At 39.7% G+C, this 23,981-nt stretch overlaps 2 protein-coding genes across 2 annotated transcripts; both read left to right on the top strand.

Moving 5' to 3' along the window:
• The first annotated feature begins 3,663 nt into the window (after positions 1–3,663).
• On the top strand, positions 3,664–8,968 carry hyal2a (hyaluronidase 2a). Its single transcript, XM_028575636.1, has 4 exons — positions 3,664–4,160; positions 5,710–6,682; positions 7,281–7,370; positions 7,895–8,968. Exons 2-4 carry the CDS (start codon positions 5,753–5,755, stop codon positions 8,285–8,287), a joined length of 1,413 nt encoding a protein of 470 aa, XP_028431437.1. The 5' UTR covers positions 3,664–4,160; positions 5,710–5,752; the 3' UTR covers positions 8,288–8,968.
• Positions 8,969–10,384: 1,416 nt separating this feature from the next.
• hyal1 (hyaluronidase 1) lies at positions 10,385–13,934 on the top strand. The gene is made up of 4 exons (XM_028575780.1): positions 10,385–10,493; positions 11,468–12,376; positions 12,472–12,561; positions 13,222–13,934. The coding sequence occupies exons 2-4, from the start codon at positions 11,471–11,473 to the stop codon at positions 13,546–13,548; spliced, it is 1,323 nt and encodes a 440-aa protein (XP_028431581.1). The 5' UTR covers positions 10,385–10,493; positions 11,468–11,470; the 3' UTR covers positions 13,549–13,934.
• The last annotated feature ends 10,047 nt before the right edge of the window (positions 13,935–23,981 follow it).

Genomic DNA, 23,981 nt, shown 5'->3' on the forward strand with positions numbered 1-23,981 from the left:
TTAACATTGAGTTATGTCCAATCACACATCATAACATTTGACTACTTCTTCCATACATGCCTTTCTTTGGATGTAAAGTGATGAAAAGGTTCTTATTTAAAGGAATATTGCCACATCTTAGGAAATAAGCTTATTTGCTTTTTAGCTGAGAGATAGATGAGAAGATCTTTCCTCTAATTCTTGGCGAAAAAGTGAATAAATGTGTTTCCCAGAACGTTGATCTAATACTAACCTCGTGGTCCACTTTGTTTGCTTTTTCAGGAGCTTTCAACCACTTCTTACTTTTTCAGCAGCAGGAGTTTGCTTAGTTGTCATGGACAAGAATAAACCTGTTTACCAAAATCGGCAGTTATCCAGAAAGAACTGCAGTTTTAGAATCAACACTTAGTGTGTACTCTGTGCAATACTTTTAGTTTGCTGGAAGTGAATGGACGAGTTGAGATTGCATATAATCAAGTGGTCACTTTTTAAAAATGTAGTCAGCAATTCTTCCATGACCGCTGTTTATAACCCTGATATCGCCGGTCATAATTTATTTTTTGCGTTTCCTTATTGCCTTCTTGAATTTCGGTCGGCCTTGCTGAGCTGTAGGTCTTCTGCGTGCAACTAAAACCAGATTTTTATTTATTATTCCATACTTATGTAATTAATTTACACTTTATAACATGAAGGTATGTCACCTCTAGATAGCAGCAGAAATCTATACCTGTACTAATTTAGATTAGTTCATGTGTGATTGTGTTTGTTGTGTCATATACTGTATGTTAACTCTCTTACCTCTAATGACAATCCTGTGCACTTAGACTTTCCAAAAAGGCTGAAGATGTAATTAAATATTGTGTGATGGATCACTCAAAGACTCCAATCGTGACCAGTTGAGGCTGCTGATGCCAGCTGGCACAGTATCAAACTTTAATGGCAATGTAAACATATTTTAGTGTGCATAGTTTACAAATCCCCACAATAAATGGGTAGGGCTTCCTTTGCAGGCATTCTCTGGTGTCTGTAATTGTGTGGAATGTGGTTGGGTGTGTTTTTGGGCCAGAGGTCAATCGCTTTGATGTGTTTCCTCTCCACTGGTCTTTGATATTTTGCTAAAAGTCAGGCCTGTATTATATGGATGAGCCCCTTTTTAGTAAAGCCATAACAATGTATGAACTTAATGAATATGACACTCTGTTGGTCCATACAATGTTTTCTGTAATGTATACAGCGTGTTTCATAAAAGGGATAAGTTGTCCGTCTGGCCAACATGAGATAGTCATAAATTATCAGCAGCCTTGAAAAAGAACTAAAACATGCTTTGAATTATAAACAATAAAAGAGATATATTGTTTTCCCAGAGATCACTGTAGCTGTTTAAAGTAAAAGAAGTGCTTACTGTAGCCTGTTTTATCTTAATTCACAGTTGGATTATGTTACAGAGGTATAGTGTGATCATACATAGTGCATATGACTGACAAAGTAACTAAAAGAAAAGAAATAATGCTCTAGAAAACTTGATGGCAACATCCTGTGTATCCAATTAATACCACAAAGCCACGTGTAAGTAGGTTTAGGGGGCAAACAGCAGTAGTGGAATGTGTATACCAGTATGCATTTTAGGGCCTCATAGGACATTTTGGTACTTTTTCAGGGCAAATGAGGTAGAAAACTTTCATTAAGTGCAAACCCATAATGTTCCAATGAAATCTTTCCATTCCAGTTTACCAATTCACACGATTACCCAAATGTTTCACGAAGCATTAAGTGTTTGGGACGCACAGTAAAGGTGGCGGGGCGTGTTTCCAGTTTCCCTGCCATTGTTTTCGCTTCCTGACGGTCCCTTGACTTCTGCTGATGCAACGTTCTGGAGGCAGAGGTCGAAGGCAGGCTGAGACTAGAGGGAAACCAAGCCATGCCTTTGTTCCTTTCCCTCCCCTCTTCATTCACATGGGCCTTTCATGCTCTAAATTTTCCTTAAACACAGAGAAACTGATGACATGGTGAGGTGATTCAGCAAAGCTCGGAAAACAAACAGCGGAACAGACACTGACACAGGAAAACATCTTACTTCCAGGCCGTCACCTCACCCCACAATCATGTGCTCAGGGATCCTTCGGCTCGTGTGTATCTGAAAAGAACAAGTCTAACTTTCAGAGGAACACCGTTCTTCAAAACGTTAACAGAAACGCTTTTGACAGCTGTTCACACGGCGATTTCCTCCTCCAATTTACATGAAAACGTGGTTAATTTGGTTAATTATGTGTCAGTGCGTGGCCTCTACCCTCTTCTCCCATGGCCATCATACCTTGTCTAACCCCGGCTCTGCACCGTCCTATCTGCTGTACTTGGCAATATGACGGTATTTGGTACTTGGTTACTTCACTGAGCCATTGCCAGTGGCTGTCATCACATGCCTCGGTCAGCAGTGACATCTGCATGCCAGATGCCTTGTGCCCACTGTCTAAAGTGTGCTCAGAGCATTAGTGGAAAAAAATATTAAAATCACTTAACTCAGTAGCAATATGAAAATATTAAAGTAGGCTACTTCATGTAAAGTCAAAACGCAACATGTATTAAGAATTTTACTTTTGAATGGTCAAAAATCATTATGAAGAATCTCACACCATCAAGTGACTGATAGGCTAATGATATGTGTAAACAGTATTTGTAGACTATCTTCATTCAAGAACATTTACACAAGACTTGCTAATTTGCCTTCCTTTTATGCTATTTTATACTTAAGCCTTACTATGTTTCAAAGGCATGTACTTTTCACTCCATTACATTTATCTAAAAACTATAATTATTTGCAGATTTTGCTTTTCCAGCTTAAACCCATTAACAGCTCATGAAATATGATACATTGTTATAATAACCCAACAGTATAAAAACAGTAGTTAACGTTTGATTTACCTTGCCTAGCTAGAACATTTAAGCTCTGTTTAATAGGTTCTCCTGCATAATTATTAAGCTTACTTTTACTTTTGATACTTCTGTACTTGAGTAAAATATTTAATGCACGACTTATACTTGTGATGGAGTATTTGTGTGGTATTCCTTAAGAGATTGGAATACTTCTTCCATACATTATAACGCTGCATCATCATTTACGAGCTTTATGTTTTCCTTGTCAAATGGACAAAAAGTAAATCACAGTGAATACAGCTATTAAATAAAGGAAGAATGAAGTAAAAGCCTCACAGAATTGAGTAAATTAACTTGTCCTGCTTCTGATCCCTTAAACTAAACAGTTATTGAATTGTGCATCAGGAGATTTAGAACCATGTTCAAATGGCTTAAAAAACATTTGTAATCATCTTATTATAATAAGCAATGGGATCCTACATGAACATACTCTGCAAAAGTTAGAAAGATATTGGTTATTATTGGTTATTTCATAATGAAAGCTCTTCTGGTTTGAAGTGGATGGATTAAAGCAAGTTTTCAAGTGTTTTAAAGGACCAAAATACATCTATTTTTACATTTCTATTTTCTAGAATAAAGTTTTCACATCATTTCTAAATGCCAGATTATTCATACGCTATATCTGATTGTAATGTAGCTGCAAGGTCACAGGAACACAGTGATCATTTGTGGGCATGATCTTATTTTTAGGGATGTGGCATCCTCGCCTGCTGTGACCTTCTGTCTTGACATTGCTCGTTACAGTGTATCTGTTTCACGGCGGTGGTGGCAAACTTCTTGGACGGATTCATTTAGCGCTGTAGCGGGAAAATAAAAAAAAAACTATTAAATCAAGGCGTAGGTTCACTCAACTTATACCTATGGTTGTGTGTAGATTTGAATTGAGGAAACACGTCGCTGTAACACATTATTAGACACACTAACGGAGTTATTACGATGTCCGGTTTGTTACGCCATTCCCACCCCTTTTTCCCGACATGAATGGAACATCCTGAAAGTGATTTGGCTGTCGGAGCAGGAGAGTTGCTACTGACAACATCGCAGGGGGCAATTTCGCTTCACTTCTTTTCACTTTACCGGCCGACAGCGGAAGTTATAAGATACTTACCAGCTACGCGTGCCGTTGTAAGTTCACCCCGTTACTCAAAAGCAATGTTAATTTACAATTTTTCCAATTTCGTTTGAGGCAACACAAAAAAAAAACGCGGCTTCTGTTTTTTTGGGAATGCTTCCTCAGTTTGCCAGTGAAGGTGAGTTCGTCCAGCTGCAGTTAACTTTGCTGTTGACTTGAAGTAATGCATTGCACACAAAAAAATGCCACAACTGTAATTTAATTGAAGCCAGTTTATGTTAACTATAACGTAAAGGGTTGGGAGAATAGGCTATAAGCAATCGGCACATGTCGTCGCAAGATCCTTGTTTTAAATATAGACTAGAAAACTAGCTAGATTTGTGTTTTTTATTAGGCTATTATTCTTTGTAGGCTGTGTTTGTAGCATTGACGTAGCAAACGTCACTGTATTTTCAGGCTATGAATTTAAAAAGCATTACTGATGATATCTATGGACTAACACACTGGGATTTGTACAAGTTATATAAATTAGAAAATAAACCAAATTTCAATTCCTACCGTGGATTGTGCAGTGGTGGAATGTAATCAAGTACATTTACTCAAGTACTGTACTTAAGTAGGCCTAGCTACAAATTTGAGGTAGGCCTACTTGTACTTGAGTCTGTCTGTTCATACTTCTTTCTACTTCTACTCTACTACATTTAGAGATAAATATTGTAAGCTACTTTTTACTCTACTACATTAATCTGGCAGCTTTATTTAGTTACACACAAAACACATGTAGTTTATAAAATACGATGTTTTATCATAAATTAACTGTCTACAAGTACAGCTGAAATTATTTGCCGATTAAACACTAAGTTGATTGACAGAATTGTTTTGATCGTTTCCAGTTTTTAAAATATGAGGATTTTTCTGCCTTTAGTGCATTTTTAATACTTTTGCTACATTTTCCTGATGATAGCCTACTTTTACTTAAGTAACATTTTCAATGCAGGACTTTTACTTGTAACAAAGTATTTTCACAGTGTGGTATTAGTACTTTTACTTAAGGATCTGAATACTTCTTCCATCACTGGAATGGTTGTAGATGACGGTGACTTTGTTAGTTAACATTAGAAGACATTGCAGAAAGGCTTAAGTGTCCTAACCCTTACGATAATTTTAAATATAAATAAAGAAAAAAAACAACTAGAGGTTGTTGTTATTTATCTACGTGACCTATTAGTTTCTGAATGTAGCATTGATTATCTCTGAAACAACTGCACTGGGCTCTAATTGTTAACGTAATTAAGGAATGTACTAGGGACTTCCACATAGGGCTGGGCAATATGGAGAAAATCAAATATTGTTGACCAAATACCTTGATATCGATACCGCAACGATATTGTAGTTTTGACTATTGGTGCTTTCACAAAATATTTACACAATGAGATTTTTGATATATAATCATCAGTAATGTGGATTTAATGACTAAGTGGGTAAAGGGAAATAATAGAACAGTTACAACAGTCTGGTAAGTTCAGAAAATGACATCACTTTACTGTAATGCAGCCTTTAAAACCAGGAAAAGACCGCACTTATACCATATTACGATATCCAAAATCTAAGACGATATCTAGTCTCATATTACAATATCGATATATCGATATATTGCCCAGCTCTACTTCCACATATTTAAAAAGTATACAAAAAACTAAATTTCAATCTCCTCTGTGACTTTTTAGAGCAGAGAGCGACAGTCCCATCTGTCAATTTAAATCTGAAGACATGTTGTGCTGGTCTTTGCCTGACTGGAAAGTACTGCTGCTGATTGTACTGCTGTGGGACCGTCTCTGTGCTTTGGGACTGAAACCCACGAGATGGCCACTGTATTCAAAAAAGCCTTTGCTCCTTGCTTGGAATGCCCCGACTGAGGACTGTGCCCCACGGCATGGTATTCGCTTTCAGCTGGACCTTTTCGAAATCGTGGCCACACCCAATGAGGGCTTCTTTAGGCAGAACCTCACCATCTTCTATAAGGAGCGCTTGGGCCTGTACCCCTCCTTTAAACCAGATGAAACAGCGGTGAACGGGGGTCTGCCGCAGGTGGCCAGTCTCAGGCAGCACCTGGAAAAGATGACTGAGGGAGTGCAGAAGTACATCCGGGAACCAGGGGCCAAGGGTCTGGCAGTTATTGACTGGGAGGATTGGCGCCCACTCTGGATACGTAACTGGGAAACCAAAGATGTTTACCGCAGACATTCTCGTGAGTTGGTGCGTCAGAAGAACCCGATGTGGCCTCCGGAGCAGGTGGGAAAAGTGGCCCAGCAGGAGTTTGAGATGTCTGCCAAGAAATTCATGCTGGAGACGCTGAGGCTCGCCAAGAACCTGAGGCCAAACCAGCTGTGGGGTTTCTACCTGTTCCCCGACTGCTACAATCACGACTACAGGCGCACTCTGGAGAACTACACAGGCCGCTGTCCTGATGTGGAGGTGGTCCGCAACGATCGGCTGAAATGGTTGTGGACTGAGAGCACGGCCCTCTTCCCCTCCATCTACATGGCCCCGGTGCTGCGTTCCTCAGACTCTGGACGCCAGTTTGTCCGGAACCGAGTGAAGGAGGGGATGCGTTTGGCATCAACAGGCGATGGGTTGGCACGTCCTGTCTTTGTGTACACCCGGCCCACTTACACCAACACCCTGGAACAGCTGACAGAGGTGATGCCCCAACTTTAGACACACTGCCGGTCCTGAATTTGGTTTCCTCTTCCTGAAAAAAAAATGTTCTTTACCATTCTGGTGAAGTTTAAAATCAATACTTTGTTGCTGTGGAGTGTTGGTCATGTATGATAATACACATTTAGAAAGCAGAGGATATGGACTTTTTTGTTTGAACATTAACTCTTTGCAACATTCAGCACTCTCTCTCTCTTTCTCTCTCTTTGTCTCTCTCTCTCTGATTAGTGCATGCTGCATGTAGCTATAGCTCTGCTTTACCTTATCAGCAGCTACAGCCCTTTCCTGTTCTGGTAGCTGACAGACACCCCAATACCTTTCATTTATGTGGAGTTGGCCGGATGGGTGTTGGTCAAGTTGAAAATTTCGCTAACACGGCGTAGACGGTTTCCTTATGGGAGAATGAACAGATAGGACCTGGTGCTGCACTTCACATACAGTAGCATATGCCCCACTAACATTTTGACCCTGTTATAGTAATACTATGAACAGTGTATTTTTCCTGTGCTTGGCTTGTAGTCTTAGAAATGTAATAGGCTAAATGTGTTAGGGGTTTAAAATGCCGTATCGTCTTTTACAGACTGACCTCGTCTCCACCATCGGGGAGAGCGTGGCTTTGGGAGCAGCTGGAATCATCATGTGGGGAGATGTAGCTTATGCAAGCAGCAAAGTAAGCATCCACACACTAATTATGAACACAAACACATTAATCACTCTGACACTTCTTACAAATTTGACCATAACATTATCATCTGGTGACTTTTGTCAATAGTCTTGCATTGCCAGACCTATCTCCACAGTGCTGTGGAGTAAGACGTGTTGTCATTTGATAACTAACAATTATCAAATGGGCTCCTCAGGGCTCCAGTTCGAAGTTAGTGGCTTGAGTCACATGGACGTCTTCAGATACACCGAGGATATTTACTGGAAGTGTTTTTTTTCAGTCACGTCTTTATTTAGCAGGACTATAATGTAAAAATTATCCCAAAGTAAATGACTGCACACTTATATAATACCCCTTATAGATACATCTGTTAATTCTTTATTTTTCTTTCATCTGTAATAATATATATATATATATATATATATATAATATATATTTCCCATCTGTCCTATATACTGTTTAAGAGATAACATATAGTGTATATATAATGAGTAATGTCTGTGTTTTTGTTCATTCTTTTTCCTCCCCAGAACAGCTGTTCCGACCTGGACGTGTATATACGGGGTCCGCTAAGTCAATACCTCATCAACGTCTCCATGGCGGCAGAGCTATGTAGCCAGACGTTGTGTGGTTCTCACGGCCGCTGTCTGCGCAACAATTCAGACAGCAATGTTTACTTGCATCTGAACCCCCTCTACCACACTATCCGCACACAAAACGGCAGGCCAACAGTCGTCGGTGAGCTAGGTGAAGAAGAGAAGACCAGTTTTCACACCGAGTTTCAGTGCCAGTGCTACAGCGGCTATCAGGGAGTGGGCTGTGATCAGAAAGACCCTCTACACCAAAGAGGGACGGCATCTCAAATCATGGCGTCAGCACTGCAATGTGTGATCTTACTGATTACCTCTCTGCTCCTCTGTTAATACACCATAAATACTAAAGGCTGCATTTTATATGTCTAAATACTGGAGCATATGAGATGGCAAGGTGGGAATTTAAAGTAATGTCTTTTTTTTGTTTAATTGCTGTAAAATATGGATGACATCAATTGAAAATTTTATAAGAAACACTGTGGAAATTGCAAAGTTATATTTGTTTAGAAGTTTTAATCTTTTTCTAAACAATGGAGGGCTCGCTGGAAATGACCTTGTTTACATTTTGCTCTCAGTTTCCTCTCGGTCACTGTTTCACAAGGTGTCAAATTCCATGTTTCTCATAGAGAGGACGTTTTTGGGGAGAAATATGATAGTGAGAAAGTGGAGTTGATGCACTTAAATCTGGTAATAGCACAACCTATTTGAAGTGCCTGATCTTTTCTCAACATGACTTCTCTGACATCTGATGTTTTTTATGGAAGCAAACAGTTTTACTATTTATTTGAATGTATTTTTAGGTGTTTTTATACATTTGATTTTTGTGTCCAAAACATGACTACTCGTTTTTCTTAAAAGTATTTTCTGTATTTCAGCAGCTATTTTACATCAAAAGCACAAACAATGTAAAAAGCACATTTTTTACACTTTTTATGTTTCACAATTTCACTTACTTTATGCTCTTTTCTTAAATTTGACTTTTGTCTAAGTAAATAAATGTCTTTGTTAAGGTCCTTGTGTAATTTCTTCTAAGATTTACAGAATACAATCAAGAGGGGGGAGTAAACTTTAAATTTGGTTTTTCAGATAATAGAGGTATGTAATGCTGTTTGCAGTCAGTAAAAGCCAAGAACCTTCCCGGGGGGAAAAAAAACATGGCATCATTGGCCACTAAGGGGAGGCAAAGCCAGCTTGTCCTTAGGGAGGGACTCATTTTGCAGGCTGCAGCCTTATACCCCCCTCCCCATGTAATTGTAGGGTGCCGTTAAGCCAAGAGCTATTTTTACTACTTTTAAGAGTTGAGCAAGGCATACAATTAAATTTGCAGGGGGAATAGTTCATTATAATTTACTTGACAGCCATTTAGAGTAGAACTATATTGCCTTTCCAGCTCAAGTATCTGGAAAATGTCAGTAAATGTTTCTTTTTTATAGTTTTGTATACGTAATTATAGTTACTTTTTTTTTTTTTTAAACAAACTGAAAACTGTTCAGGAAAGACAGAATGATTGCTTGATGTTTGAACTTGCCTGTGACTTTAAATCTGCTCCTTAAAATAATCGGCATGTCTCTTATGATTAGGCTCGTTCGAGATGAGCCAGATCTGCGCAGAATCGATCACCGGCGATCGCCGCCCAATGCATGCCGGTTAGATTTGTGTCCGATTTGATCCCGACTTGCTCTGACGTCATGCACACGTGGGCAACGATAATCTCACGAGACCAAGGCGGCCGCAGTTCTGAGACGCAGGTAGTTGCTTTTCACCAACTGCAAGAGCCAGGCGGACGCAGGTGGACCCAGTGCATGCTGGGAAATGCCGGCCTCTCAGCTGATCGAACAGCTGATTGGTTCAGAATCGACTCAACATGATGACGTTTTATATAAACCTTTTATTGATTTGGGGATTTTAACTGCGATTTGTCTGATTTAAAAGCTGATTCTGTACAGAACACATGTCGTGTGGCTGATAGTTACGTTTAGAAGTCAGAGAGACTTAATCGGTTGAGATTACAGATCTCAGAAGTCTGTTGTTAGCCTAATTAAAATCAGTACTAACAGATCACATGTAGAGAATCTTGACAGCTAATCTGTCATATTAAAAACAACTGGAGACTGTGTACGTAAGCTGATATATGGGTCTGATGAAATTTTATTAAATCGGAATCGGACCACCAGTGTTTCTGTCACTTCCTGTTCAGCCTGAATGCTGCTGGAATCAGCTGGAAAACTGTCCGACTTGAGAGCGGACTTTTGTCACCGCCCCCGGCTGCTGCCGCCTGCTCTCGTCTACTCTACAGGCGAGGCGTAGTTCATCTCGAACGAGCCTATAGTCTGTAAGAGATTCTGTGCACACTTCTGATTGGTTGTTAGAAAACCTTAGCACACTTCTGATTGGTTATTAGAGATTTTAGAACGCACTTCTGATTTTGTTCCTTCCCCTTTTTCATGCATGTCATGAGACTGCCTGTTGCTTGTTCCAGCACGTCCAGACCACAAAGTACAAATTAAAATCCTTATCCCGTTGTTAAATGAAATAGGTAAGTTAATGTTTGTCATTTTGTCACACTACTTAACATTATAGTCTTTTACTTTAGTTCCATAGCTACACCACAACAACATTTGTGGTTATCTGGGAAATCATTGTTGAGTTTAAAAATGTTAAAATAATACTGATCTTTGATATCAATGTACTTTGATGTTTTAATGTATTCACAATATACGCTGCAGATGGGTTAGGCGGAAGGATCGTATCAATACTGTTAGACCCAATCAATATCTTTCTGTTTCATACGGATTCCTAAGTTTCTCAAGATAATTAGATCATTGTCGGTCTTTGTTCCAAATGGTCAAGGGGGCAGCCCTGATTTTATCACACGGCAGGAAGAAACATTCTGCTTCTTGGAGCCAACCCCTGATGTCGTGCCGACTAGATTAGAACAAAAATAATGCTTATTCCTGCAGCATGGAAATAAGTTTCATCCTCATGCGAAAATCTTTGATCTATGACCAGGAGAAACCTAATAGAATTCAGAAGTACGCCCTTCTTTTTGGGGGACAACGGACCAACAGAGAGTTTTCAACCAAGGAACCGCCCACAACTTCAAGGGGAATATATTTGTTAAATGTTTGGGACTGTAAAATGTGAATCCACAAGGGAGAAGTATCTTTTCCGTTTTTTCATTTTCTTATTAAATCTTTTTGTTAATCTTCATTAGACCGAGCTTCTCTTTCCTCATAATTAAAGAAAAACGCAACAGTCATTGCAGGATTTTTAGACAAAAGAAAAGAACATGGTCATGTTTGGTCAAAAGCTGAAATTTGTGGTGCCTTATACAGATTCTGAAAAAGAAAACTGTTTAAAATTTTGATCTTTCAGACTCCAGTTGTCTCACAACTTTTAAAAATGTTTCATTGAAAAAAAAAAAAATCGCAACATCCTGTCAATATTTCACAACACAGTTGAGTAATATGAGCAGTGGTATGAGCAGTGCTGTTTTTTCATTCTTTCCAGGGGATGAGTTCCTTTCATCGTGAGGTGCTGCTTTTCTTAAATCTGATCAGCCTCGTTTCAGGGCTGCAGATTGCAACATCATCTTTTTCCCAGATGCCTTTCCTTACAGTGTGGAACGCCCCTACTGCCAGCTGTCTCTCTAAATATGGCGTGGACCTCGACTTGGGCACGTTCAGCATCGTCCAGAACCGGAATCAAACCTTTATGGGTGACAACATAACCATCTTTTACTCTGAAAAGCTCGGTCTGTATCCCAGGTACACCAGCCAAGCAGAGGCTATCAATGGCGGGGTGCCGCAAAACGCCAGTCTTGATGAGCACCTCAGAGTGGCCTCTGAAGACATCCACACCTGGATCCCTGACAGGGATTTCCAGGGCCTGGCTGTGGTGGACTGGGAGAGCTGGAGACCTGTATGGGAGAGAAACTGGGACAGTATGCAAGTATACTTGGTGGAGTCAAGAGCACTAGTGAGGTCCAGGCATCCAGACTGGAGCCCTGCACAGGTAGATGCTGCAGCGTGCGTGGAGTTTGAGGAAGCTGGGAGGAAGTTTATGGAGGAAACACTGAAGCTGGGGCAGCGGGAGAGACCAAATGGGCTGTGGGGTTATTATGGTTTTCCTAACTGCTACAACAACTACGACAAAAGCACAAACTACACAGGGGAGTGTCCACCTGTAGAGCTGAAGAGGAACGACAAGCTGTTGTGGTTGTGGAATGTCTCCTCCGCTCTTTATCCTGAAATCTACCTCAGCCTGGAGCTGCGAGACCTCAGCAAAGAAGTGCTCCTCTACACCCACCACCGCATCCTGGAGGCCATGAGGGCAGGAGCTCGGCTGACTTCATCCACGCCGCCCGTGTTCCCATACGCTCGCATCGTCTACACGTACACGTTAGATTTCCTCTCTCAGGCAAGTGGCTGACGTTTTAACTCCATGTACCTTTTTAGGCTTGTCATGATTTGGTCTGGATGTTCTGCTTAACCTCTTGTTTTCTCCTTCTGCAGGAGCACCTGGTCTACACTATCGGAGAGAGTGCTGCTTTAGGATCTGCAGGGGTGGTGCTTTGGGGCGACAATGCCTTCTCCAAATCTAAGGTATACTGACCTCGATTGGATGGCTGTCAATGTGATCTGATCTTCAGTTTTGTTGGTTCTGATGCTGAATGCATGCTCACAGTATGTTTCCCTTGTACATCTCTTTATTGATGTAAGAGTATTCTGAAAAGATGATGGTGATGTTTTGTTTACTTGGTGTCTATGGTGATTCATACAACCGATAACTAAGGAAGCAGGAAACCTCCTAAGATACCAAGATAGCCAAAAAACACAACATAAACATAAAGCTTGGTGTACTGGAGAAGAGCTGTGCGACATGTTTTTTAGTTTATTTTTTAAGAAAATGTTCTTTTGAAAGAACGTCTGGCATTATTCTGTTTCTCTTTTATTGTCATTACATCCCATCTCATGGCATTCCTACTGAATACATACGCTTTTAAAAACAGATGACAAATATGTAGTTTCTTCCTTTTTTTTTAAAGGGTAAATAATTCCCCAAAACGTGCAATGCTAAGTCACATAATATCTCACCTGCTGGGAAATTAGTATTTTTTTGCAGTACTGGCTTATATTCAGCCTTTTTCAGAAGTGGAATAACATTGCTGGCATCATCTGTGTTTAAATTTTTTTTCATTAAGACAGAGGTGAAAAGTTATGTAAATGCTTTATTAGGGAGTCTTGTTTCTCTCCTTCTGTTAGGCAACTTGTAATGCTGTAAAATCCTACATTGACGAGACTCTGGGTCCTTACCTGGTTAACGTAACCGCGGCGGCCGCTCTTTGCAGCCAGACAATGTGTTCCTCTCAGGGAAGATGCCAGAGGAGGAACCCAAACTCAAGCGCCTACCTCCACCTGGACCCTGCCGTGTGGAATGTGTTGTCTGAGAAGAAACCAGAGGGAGGGCAGAACTACAGAGTTTTAGGACAGATGAGAACACATGAGGTGACGTTCATCAAGTCTAAGTTTCAGTGCAGGTGTTACCCAGGGTGGGGCGGTGAGAGCTGCTCCAAACCGATTTGGGGATAAAAGACTTTTCTTGAGCGAGGTAATCCAATCACAGTATTTGTCTAATAAATAGCAGAAAAGTCTGTAAAAAGTGTAAAAATGAACCAGATAGATCGGGCCTTGTTTGGCCCAGAGACATGAGTTTGTTGTCTCCTGTAAATGTATTATTACCTTTTTTTTATATTTCCTTTATTTTATATATATATATATATATATATATATATATCGCAGATAATGTAAAATAAATCCCATTAGCAAATGTAAGCGGATCAATTTTTACATTCCAGTGATTTGTTTTAAAAAATGATAAATGTGGTGTTTAATAACATAACGTGTAAAATCTTTTTACAACTAGAGTTCTAGAAATCCGCCTCAAACTGTCTAATAAAAATACAATCTAGTTCTCATCCACCTTCCACTTAAAAATATGTTGTGCTTATTGTTACTTCACTTGGATGTTTCAGCTTCACAGTGCAGAATGATGTATGTGCAGAGTTTGACACTAGAAGACTGTTTTTACTTTTAAGAGGAGAAGTTTGTCTGTGCTCACCTTACGTCTGAGTTTAACACTTGTAAACATACAAGCAGGGTTTTGGGACATTTTATACAAGTGTGATGTGGAAACTTGAAACCTCCAGTACACAAACGCTGAGAATGGACTGTGAAAGTGAAGTAGTAGTCATCTTGTGGCCCGAAGTGAATCTTTTTCAAATTAATAATATTTGCATATTCATAGAATTATTTTCAATGGAGGAGTAGATGTAATTTTAAGATTTTTTAAGTTAATTGGACTGTTTTGTGAAAAAATCACATTAGACACAAATTCCATATGTAGGGTAATTCAGAGTTCTAAAGAGCATTTATCCGTCTTAAAGTGCCCATATTATGAAAAAAACACTTTTTTGGGGTGTTCTTTTGTGTCTCTGGTGCTTACACACATACAAACTTTGAAAAAAATCCATCCGTGCTGTTTTGAGTGAGATATGGTTTCTGAATGTGTCCTGCCTTCAGTCTCCGGGTGAGCTTTTCAAAATCGGCACGGCTTGCCGAAACGAGCTGGCTAGCCGCAACCGTTAGCTAACGCTAGCATGCTACCTCATTCTCAATAGCAAAGCACTGCTACAACATACACAAGTTCACCATAATCTACAAAAGAACTATTTACATGTGCGCCCTCATTTAGAAGTCTCCCAGCTAATCCTGCCTTGTAACTGACCGAAGTCGGAGAAACAGGCTTTCTTTTACTGTCTGTGGAGCTAGCTAGCTGACGTGATCTACATCTGAGCTACTGCACATCAAACAAAACAATCAAAGATAGTATAGAAGAAGAAAAGAGGTCTCACTCTGTAGCTAAAACCGAGACCAGGTGAAAAGAGGATCTGCAGCAGTGAGAAAGTGCAGTACAACAAAAATATGGTGTTTTTTGAAAATTAAACCATGTAAACCTATTCTGGTACAACCTTAAAATACAATTATGAACCTAAAAATGAGCATAATATGGGTGCTTTAAAACATGTCTGGATGGTGTCTTTAATGTTAATTGTTATAAGATAATGTTGGGACCACCACATTGGTTTCCTCCGGGCTCTCCAGTTTCTTCCCAACACCAAAACACATATGTTAAGTTTTTTTCATACAAATCATATGATGAAATATGAAAAATATGATCTATTGCTAGAGATTAAATTACCCAGTAGTATATCAAGTCGTTAAGTGGCTCCACATTGACTGAATACATTAGAAAGTTGCTTACAAATGTATACATTATAATAATCCAATACTGAATCCAACACAGGGCCATTAAAGGGCCATTCTGTATAATGTATAAGTATTTTGATACCTCATGTACATTTGGCTAATAATACTTTATACTAAAAAATAAATAAATAATACAAATTCTGATTGCAGGGAGTATTTTTATTGCTACTTTTACTAAAATAAAGGATCTGAATACTTCTTCCACCACTGCCTGGAGGGGATATTTAATGCTAATTGTAATTACATTATGTTGGGACTTTTGTTAGCTTAGTAAACACCACTTGCCTATCATTTACATGCTGTGGCTTTCATTTAAAGGGGTGATAGAATGCAAAACCGATTTTACCTTGTCATAGTTGGAAAAATGACAGTTTGGTGGGTAAATAGGACATACATAGAACCTCAGAATCCCATTGACACCTCTCTCCTCTGCAAATCTCAAAACGGGCAAATCTCATCTCAAATCAGATTTGCTCCTCCTCATTTGGCTCTAGTCTCTCTTTGTCACGCCCCAAAATTTACATAGGCTACACAACTGACCTGAGATCAGGTCAGGTCTTCTGAATCTAGGTCGCGCAGATCTCTGGTATTCCATTACAAAATTCACTTCTGAAACTTTTTATGCGAGAAATCAAATATGTAAAGCTCAGATATGGGCCATTTTACGAAAATTGATGGCTAATTGCAATGTGTGTCGGAGTTCAGCCGCTGGTGCTGCCTGGGTTGCTACATCGGACTACCAAACGCTGCTGCCCTAACAGAGCTCCAGGGTCTGCAGCTCGCTGTTCTCCCTCCCCTCTTCCTGCTAAATGGCCGGTGTGTGACTGAGAGCGCGGTCAGCGAGCTTGTTACGCCCACAATCTCTTACCGCAGGTTCCAGTTAATCTTATAATGGATATGTGTGTTGAGTTATTTAAACAAACGATTGGGGAAATAAACACCTCTTGTCCGCGAGTCTCATTGATAGAGCCCGCGGTGAGCTGGAGTCCATCAATGAGAGCTAGCTAGCCTCCTCCTAACGAGACCTCTGAAATTCACAAAAATGCATTGAATTGAAATCGGACAAGTGTTAGCTAGCTAAGCTTTGTAAGACATTGTATACATGCCGTGACGATATTCAGTGTAAATATACTATAGTTATGCCGAAAGTGTAAGTGTAGAGCTGCTCCTCCTAACAAGACCCCTCACGTTCACAAAAATGCCTTAAATTGAAATTGTACACAACTGTTAGCTTTGTAAGACCTTGGGGTAGCTGTGATATAAGTGCTGTGACGAAATTTAAACTGTAAATATATGCCACCCAGCTCCGGTAGTGCAGTAATCCACAAAGAGTGACTTTGCCCTGGGTATGGAGCCCAGCAGGCTGCCGCTTTCTCGTCAGACTGTGTGGAGCTCCTAAAGTCCGGACACATCTTACCAAATTTGCAATTAGCCATAACTTTTTCGTAAAACGGCCCATATTTGAGCATTATATAGTTGATTTCTCGCATAAAAACATCTCAGAAGTGAATTTGGTAATGAAACATTGCAGTGTCTGAAATATGAGACTGGTCTGTCTACAATGTGTGTATATGGGGATTCGCTCAACCAATCAGCTCGCAGCTCATCTAAATATTCATGAGCATACCATATTTGGAAGAAAAGCTCTTGTTAGAAATAGGGCCAAAACACAGGGATGCATAAGGGCCAATAAAATATCAACCAGGCCATTTTCAGCCCAATCACTGTTACATACCCCATTAGGAGACCTTAAGGAACAGTGTGAAATACCCTATATAATCATTCTATCACCCCTTTAAAATATCTGTGTGAATGTTTATGACCAGCAGGTGGTGCTGTGGGACAGCTAACTAGAAGAAAGACATCAAGGTCAGAGCTTTGGGTGTTAGTAATCACAAGAAGAGTGAAATCACTGTAGAGGAAACAACAAATTTCACTCTGTACGACAGATTCTGATAACTTTATACCCCAACTCTGCAGCCGCTGAAGTGTTCATGATGAATTTAACTATAACACAGAAGCAAAGAGAGCACAAGGTGACCTTGATTGATATACGAGTGCCGTGTAAAATGTTGTCTTATCTGATAGCCACCACTGCTCCAAACTGGTGTCGTTGATAGTCATTTCCCTCCTCTGTCCCCCGAGGATCAGCAGGCTGGAAGAACAGACTCCCAAGGCCCGCTGTTTCCTACTTCCGCCTTTATCATCACAGGCTGTATTGTGAGGAAATGATGGGGAGATGGGATGTCTTTTTGAAAGCTTTGGAGAGATATCCACAGCCGGTGTGCCTCTTCAGTATAATTTTGGTCTTTGAAGTTGATTGTTTCTTAAACCAGACAAACAATTGACGTTTAAAGGCAGAAGACCCAATTTACTACCAAAACACTATATTTAGGCTACCTGTAGTTACTTGATAATGGCAGGAAAAACAACAACAAGGCACTCATGCTGATTGACATTCAGTGCTGCTTGTCTGTCTGTTGGTTATTGCTTTCTTCACCCTGGCAGCCTAAAATCCAGCTCCCTCTGTCCAAATACAGAGGAGTTATAATAAGGATTTTGTTTTTAATTGGCTTAGGTTTATTCAAGTTTTTGTTTTGTTTACAAAATATTCAAAGTGCAATGTAATAGTTGAACCTTTCCACCTGTGTTTGCACATTTAGACCATGAACATTCAAGGTTGAAACCTCAACTGCGGAGTAACGGTGAATTTTACACATTATAAGCAGCCTTTTTTTTTTTTTTTTTAAATGATATCAAGAACTTTAAAAGACCTTAGGTGACTACATGAATAATCTGATCTGTTTATTTGGTTTGAGTGGTCTTCTCCCCCCCCCTCCCCCTCCACCCTCTGTCATGTCTGGCAGGCCCTCTATTTCTCTATCCTCTCATCTCTGCATTTCTTCATTTTGGCGTCTCGCTCTGTCACCTCTCCATGGTCACGTCTCCCCTTTCCCTGCTGCTCGATCTAGAGATCGTCTCGCTTGCTCTTGGTTTAATAACGGTTTTGTCACGCTCTGTGTCTTTGTCCTTCAGAGGAGTCGACTCTCTGATCAGGTTTTCTTAAATATCTGATGTGCACTTGTTTACATGATTTATGTCCGTACATGTCACCAAGGCCGTGGTGGTGTACATTGATCAGGCTATTAAATGTGTACATACACTTATTTGCTTTATTGCTGAGAGTTATATATGAAGATGGATACAACTCTCATATCTGTGCGCTAAATAAGTGGCTACCACGAGTAGGCGGCTAGCTTAGCTTAGAACAAAGACTGGAAACAAGAGGAAACTCTTGGCTGTGTCCAAAGGGAGTCTAAAAAAAATAGTGGTGTGATATAGTTATTGAGCCACAAAGTCCAGATCGCTGTTCGTTTCCTATCAGTTAACATTGGTTTTTAACTATGTTCGTGGTCGTTCCTAACTGGAAACCAGATGGTTATGTGCCCAACTATTTCTGTGACTTCTTGGAGTCACCGCTGGTTTTTGATATAGATTGAACAAACACCATGTAACGTGTTCATTTGTGAGCTTTAGAGGGGCTGGTATGCAGATTCTTTGTTAACCTTTGGACAAAGTAGGCCTAGCTGTTTCCAGTCTTGGTCCCAAAATGTTGAACCATTCCTGTAAGAAAACAGCTGCACATAATCATTTATATGCATTTGGCATATAGTAAACCGTTTTGTATGAGCTGGAATTACATGCCACTATTTCACACTTAAAGCAACTGATTGTGAGTGGGTATGCTGTAAAAACCAATGGAGAGGGGTCCTTCAATCACTTTTTATCGCATCTCCATGTACGTAAATGAAATCAGAGCAGGGAATCAGAGACATGAATTGAAAAGGCAGAAAAGGCGGAGTGTGATAGAGGTCACAGTGTCCTATTTCTCAAGAGATGGAGGTCTGATATCTCTGCACTTAGAGGCTGTAGTTTGTTGACTGGCAGGATCACTACCAGCGGTAGTCCGAACACATCCTATAGGACTATGGCTCGATGGAGACAAGGTGTGTGTGTGTGTGTGTGTGTGTGTGTGTGTGTGTTGTGTGTGTGTGTGTTGTGTGTTGTGTGTGTGTGTGTGTTATTGCTGTTGAGGATTTGCTTTCTCTGCTGTATGCCTCCTGATGAGAGGTGACCTGACAGACTGTCCCATCTGACTTATCCTGAGATAGGCTGCACTGTGTTTACCCAACACCCCCCAAGACCCCATCAGAGCTTGAAGAATACCATTTTAGAGCGAAAGGAAACTCACATTCACACACTTGCAATACAAAGGTGTCTCCTGCCAAAGTCGCACAATAACTAGTGTGTACCCCCAGCAGCCATTCAGGTGGAAAATTACACTGCCCAATCAATCGTTAATAGAAAGTCTTTCCTCAATCAAATGCTCACAATGTGCCTTCTCCTTGAAACAATGGCCAATCAGTTGTTCACAATGCTTGTCGTCATGTTGATCCTGATAAAATGTAATTATTCTCCTGTTTCATGAACACATATTGATGGCATTGGGCGTTGACGTATGGTGAAAGTAAATAAATGCAAGCTAATAAGAAAATATCTAATGAAATGGAAAGAGAATCAGCATTTTTTCAACCCAGACGCCCTTTCAGTTTGTAATTAATTCAAATATGAGTTTTTTCTGCAAGCATATAATCCATTTTAGCATTTTCCTCATTCATTTTAAAGGATTTGATATTGGCTCATTTGAATAAACATTTTGCTTCATATTAGTCTGGGTAATGAAGTGGATCTCAGAAGAAAAATGCTTTTGTTATGAGAGTGGAGACTGCTGTGGCACTAAGGAGTGTCACACTGGTCACCTCAGCGAGGAAATTGCTGATTGGATACCAGAATTCAGTCTAATGCAGAATACAAATAATGATTTGAGATTTTATGAAGTTTGAATGTCAAAAGTGATGAGCCGTGTGTTTTGGCAATTGGGAAAGTGGGGTTTTATATAAAGCACCATAGATCCCAGTCTCTATGTTGAATTGTAGAGCAGTTGTCTTGTAGAGCAGATGTCTTGGATTGTAGAGCAGATCTTAATGTTTGTCTTTTTGTTGTTAAGCTTAATAACACTTTAATTTAATCCCCGCTATTTTTATTTATTTATAGGCAGTATATACGTCAACATTTAATACATCTTTAATAACCATATGTGGAAGTATTATCAGCAAATTGTACTTAAAGTATTAAAATTAAAGAAAAAAAAAAGAAAAATGTTCCCTGTCAGTGGTGTATAGATATATATGATGTTTTGGGATTATTAATATTATTATTGCTGCTATGTATTTCAAAAATTTCAACTTTTCATGGTGTCAGAAAAACAGCCTTGTTTTCAGCTTTGTGACGATGCATTTTCCAGCTTTTCCAAGAGGCTTTTTAGTTTATTTAGCTTGAGCTCAACACATAAAGAAAACGTCCTTTGTTTATCACAAACATTCAAAATCACCCTATTTGGACATACGTGGGTTTCACTGGACAGGAAGAGTATAAAAATTGTAATCTGAAAAGTAATGAAAGCTGACAAATGTGTTGGAGTAGAAAGTACAATATTTGCCTCTGAGATGTATCATAGTTAAGGTGTCCACATTACTCTTGGCCATATAGTGTGCAGCAGTACTTTCTTGTTGAACAGGCCCTCAAAAGTAATATTAAGTAAACAGATTTGTCATTTGTCTGCATAATTTTGGCCTACAGATAAAACTGTTGTAAATTCTGAAAAATGTTTCCAGAATCATGATTTAGCATGCATGCAAGGACTGTACAGGCACACTAACACATGCATGCACAAAAAAGTCACAGACACTGAGAAAATTTACTCGACTTGACTTCTGTGTGAGTGAAAAAAAGAACAAACTTACTTTTCTGGAAACCGTAATCTCCTTTTTTCAGATTTCTAATGCACTGAAGTGATTGTCTTCACTATGAAAAACCAGCATTGTTTTTATTAATGCTAAATTCCTACATCTTTAGGTAAAAAGGGAGAGCAAGAAATAAACTTGTCTCTGCAACGAAAAATATCTTATTTTCATTGATGATTTCATGTCTCTCTATTATTATATGTATACATAAGGTCAACAAAGCTGTGCAACAGTCATTTTCTGCCTCTGGAAAGTGCTCTGGAGTCTGATACTAAAATACATAAAGGCAGAATGGGATTTAATAGGATTCATGACTCCCATTTCACTATCTTAATCGACTGTTCCTAGTATTTTGATTTACCAACTTTTTATTATAAACACAATCATACAGAAACACACACACACAAAAGCACGCACTTATATGAATTCAAGATTAGTCCACAGGATTCAAGGATTGCTGGGTCTTAACACAAATGTCATCCTGAGTCGTAACCTTTACTGGAGCACGTTATCTGCTCTGATATAGCGGGACCAGGATGGGGGACCAAACGAGATGCGATTGGATTTGAAAGGTCCCCATCCAAGTCATGCCCACCGGCTATCTTGCCTCCACAGTTCAGCAACACCAGCACTGTACGGCACGTCGCAAAGTTTCAAGGATCTGATCTGTCTAGCCGTATCTGCATCTCCCTGCCCTCAATTAATCAGCTGTGGCTGGAGAATAAGAGCTGGCTCACTCTGTGGAAAGGGTGGAAAGGATGTAGGATGTGCAGAAACATGACACAAAATGGGATTGTAATTCAAAAATCAATTTGACATGTCTCAGCTGCTCTTTTATTTAATTTTTGCAGAAATGGTAGTAGAGTAGGATATGAGAGAGACTGGGGGGAGAAAAGACAGATGTGGTATTTGCAGAAGTGCTGACGTGTATCTGTCACTACGGGTCATGAGTTATTAAACTGACCATGCCAGCTCCTTCCTTAAACCGCACAGATCAGAAAGTCCTTGATGTCAGCTTGGCTAGACAAATGGAGATCTGCATTACATAAACCAAGTTGCATTTATTTAATTTTTTTTAAAGGTGCATGGATGCTTACTTCCATCTTAATTCCATCTTTATGTTCTCTGGGACGTAGATAGTAACAACAGTAATAGGTAAAGTAAGTAAACGGTTTAATCAACATTACAAATCATCATCAAGTGATAACATAGCATAAAAACTGGGGTGCATCCAGCTAACACATGAACATTTAAAGTCCCCATCCATTAAAAAATATGTTTTTCTTATGTTTATGCCCCCTCAAATGTCTGAACTTGACTATACTGACTTGTATCTGTGCACAGTTTTTCACTAGAGAGGTGTTTTCACATTCCTCTACTGAAGGCGGAGATCTCTGCGCTTCCCTGAAATTTGAGATTCAAACATATTCTGGGCAAGCTTGATTAGGTACATCACTATTGTGTGAACCAATCGCTGTCTAATATGGGAAACGCTATTTGACGGGGCAACGATTTTGACATAACACCGGCAAAGAAACCTGAAACCTCCAGCGGAGAGTGGACTGTCAGTACAGAGAGGGAAAACACACCATAGCTGTCAGCCACTGCCAGTTACAATCTAGTAAGCTAACAAACAACATAAACAAATTAAAGATGCTAACTACACTTACCATTCTGATACGTCTGCTAGTTGCCAATTTTAATGCACAACAGACCCCTGATCAATCTGACTGACACCGGGTTCAGACAGGACGCTGAAACTGTAGCTACAGATCGTAGGCTCGCAGAGCTCTGCAAGCGTGCTGGCCTTCCCCCTCTGACACCTTCAACACACGATCATACTGAATATCTTTTTCTTGAACTATTTTTGAGCGATTTCTACTTTTACATGCATTGCTTTTTATAGAGTAACCTACAGTTGAGCTGGTTATGAGGACATTACATTTGCTTTGAATTTCCTTTATTATATAAGTCTGACCTTTGAGAAAGCATTAGTGAATAGGTTGGTTGTCAAGGAGTATTCAAATGGAACGAAAAATGACTGTCATTATGCCAAATGTAACCTTTTACAGTGTTTTGTGTACAAATGAGCTGCAAAAAAAAATCTACTGAATAGTTTTCAAGTAACATTTACTTTTAAGTGAAGTAACATTACTTCTACATAAGTAGGGCATTCTGCTCCTCCATCCACCTCTGGTAAAAGTGTTCACATGTGATTAGGGTCCCCCAGCAGGGGGCAGTAGTGAATAGTGTTTCTGCTACACTATGGTATAGTATTGATAGTCTACACCAAGATGCCGGTTTTCTTTCAGTATTTCTGGGTGAGTTCATAAGTCAGTATTTTCCTTACAGTGAATGCTGTGCCACTTGTATGGGGATAAAATTGGAGTGTGATGAGTGGGCTTATACACTATATAACCTAGTTTTCTCTGAAAATACAAACAGATGTAAGGCTGTGGTAGTCAGTGTGCCAGGATTTCACAATCCGGCAAAGAATTCGACATTCATTTTGTATCATTATTTAGCAATGCTTAAATATGAAGAAGTATGTGTTCAAACAACTCTTCTGAGTACCTCACTCATGCCTCAAAACCAAAATGTGAGTGAGCTTTTTCTGTTGCTGCTCCCAGGCTCTGGAACAGCCTCCTGTCCCACATTAAGTCCTGCTCCACCATTGAGAACAAATTTGAAGACCTACCTTTTTTCACTTGCTTTTAGTTCAGTCTGAGGCTGCCCAATGGCTTTTGTTAAGTTCCCTCTTGTTATATTTCTAATGGCCTCTTACTGCTCTTTAACCTGTTGTAACTTTTATTTTAGGTTTCCATTTTGTTT

The sequence above is a fragment of the Perca flavescens genome, chromosome 4 (genome assembly GCF_004354835.1).
Source record: "Perca flavescens isolate YP-PL-M2 chromosome 4, PFLA_1.0, whole genome shotgun sequence".
NCBI lineage: Eukaryota > Metazoa > Chordata > Actinopteri > Perciformes > Percidae > Perca > Perca flavescens.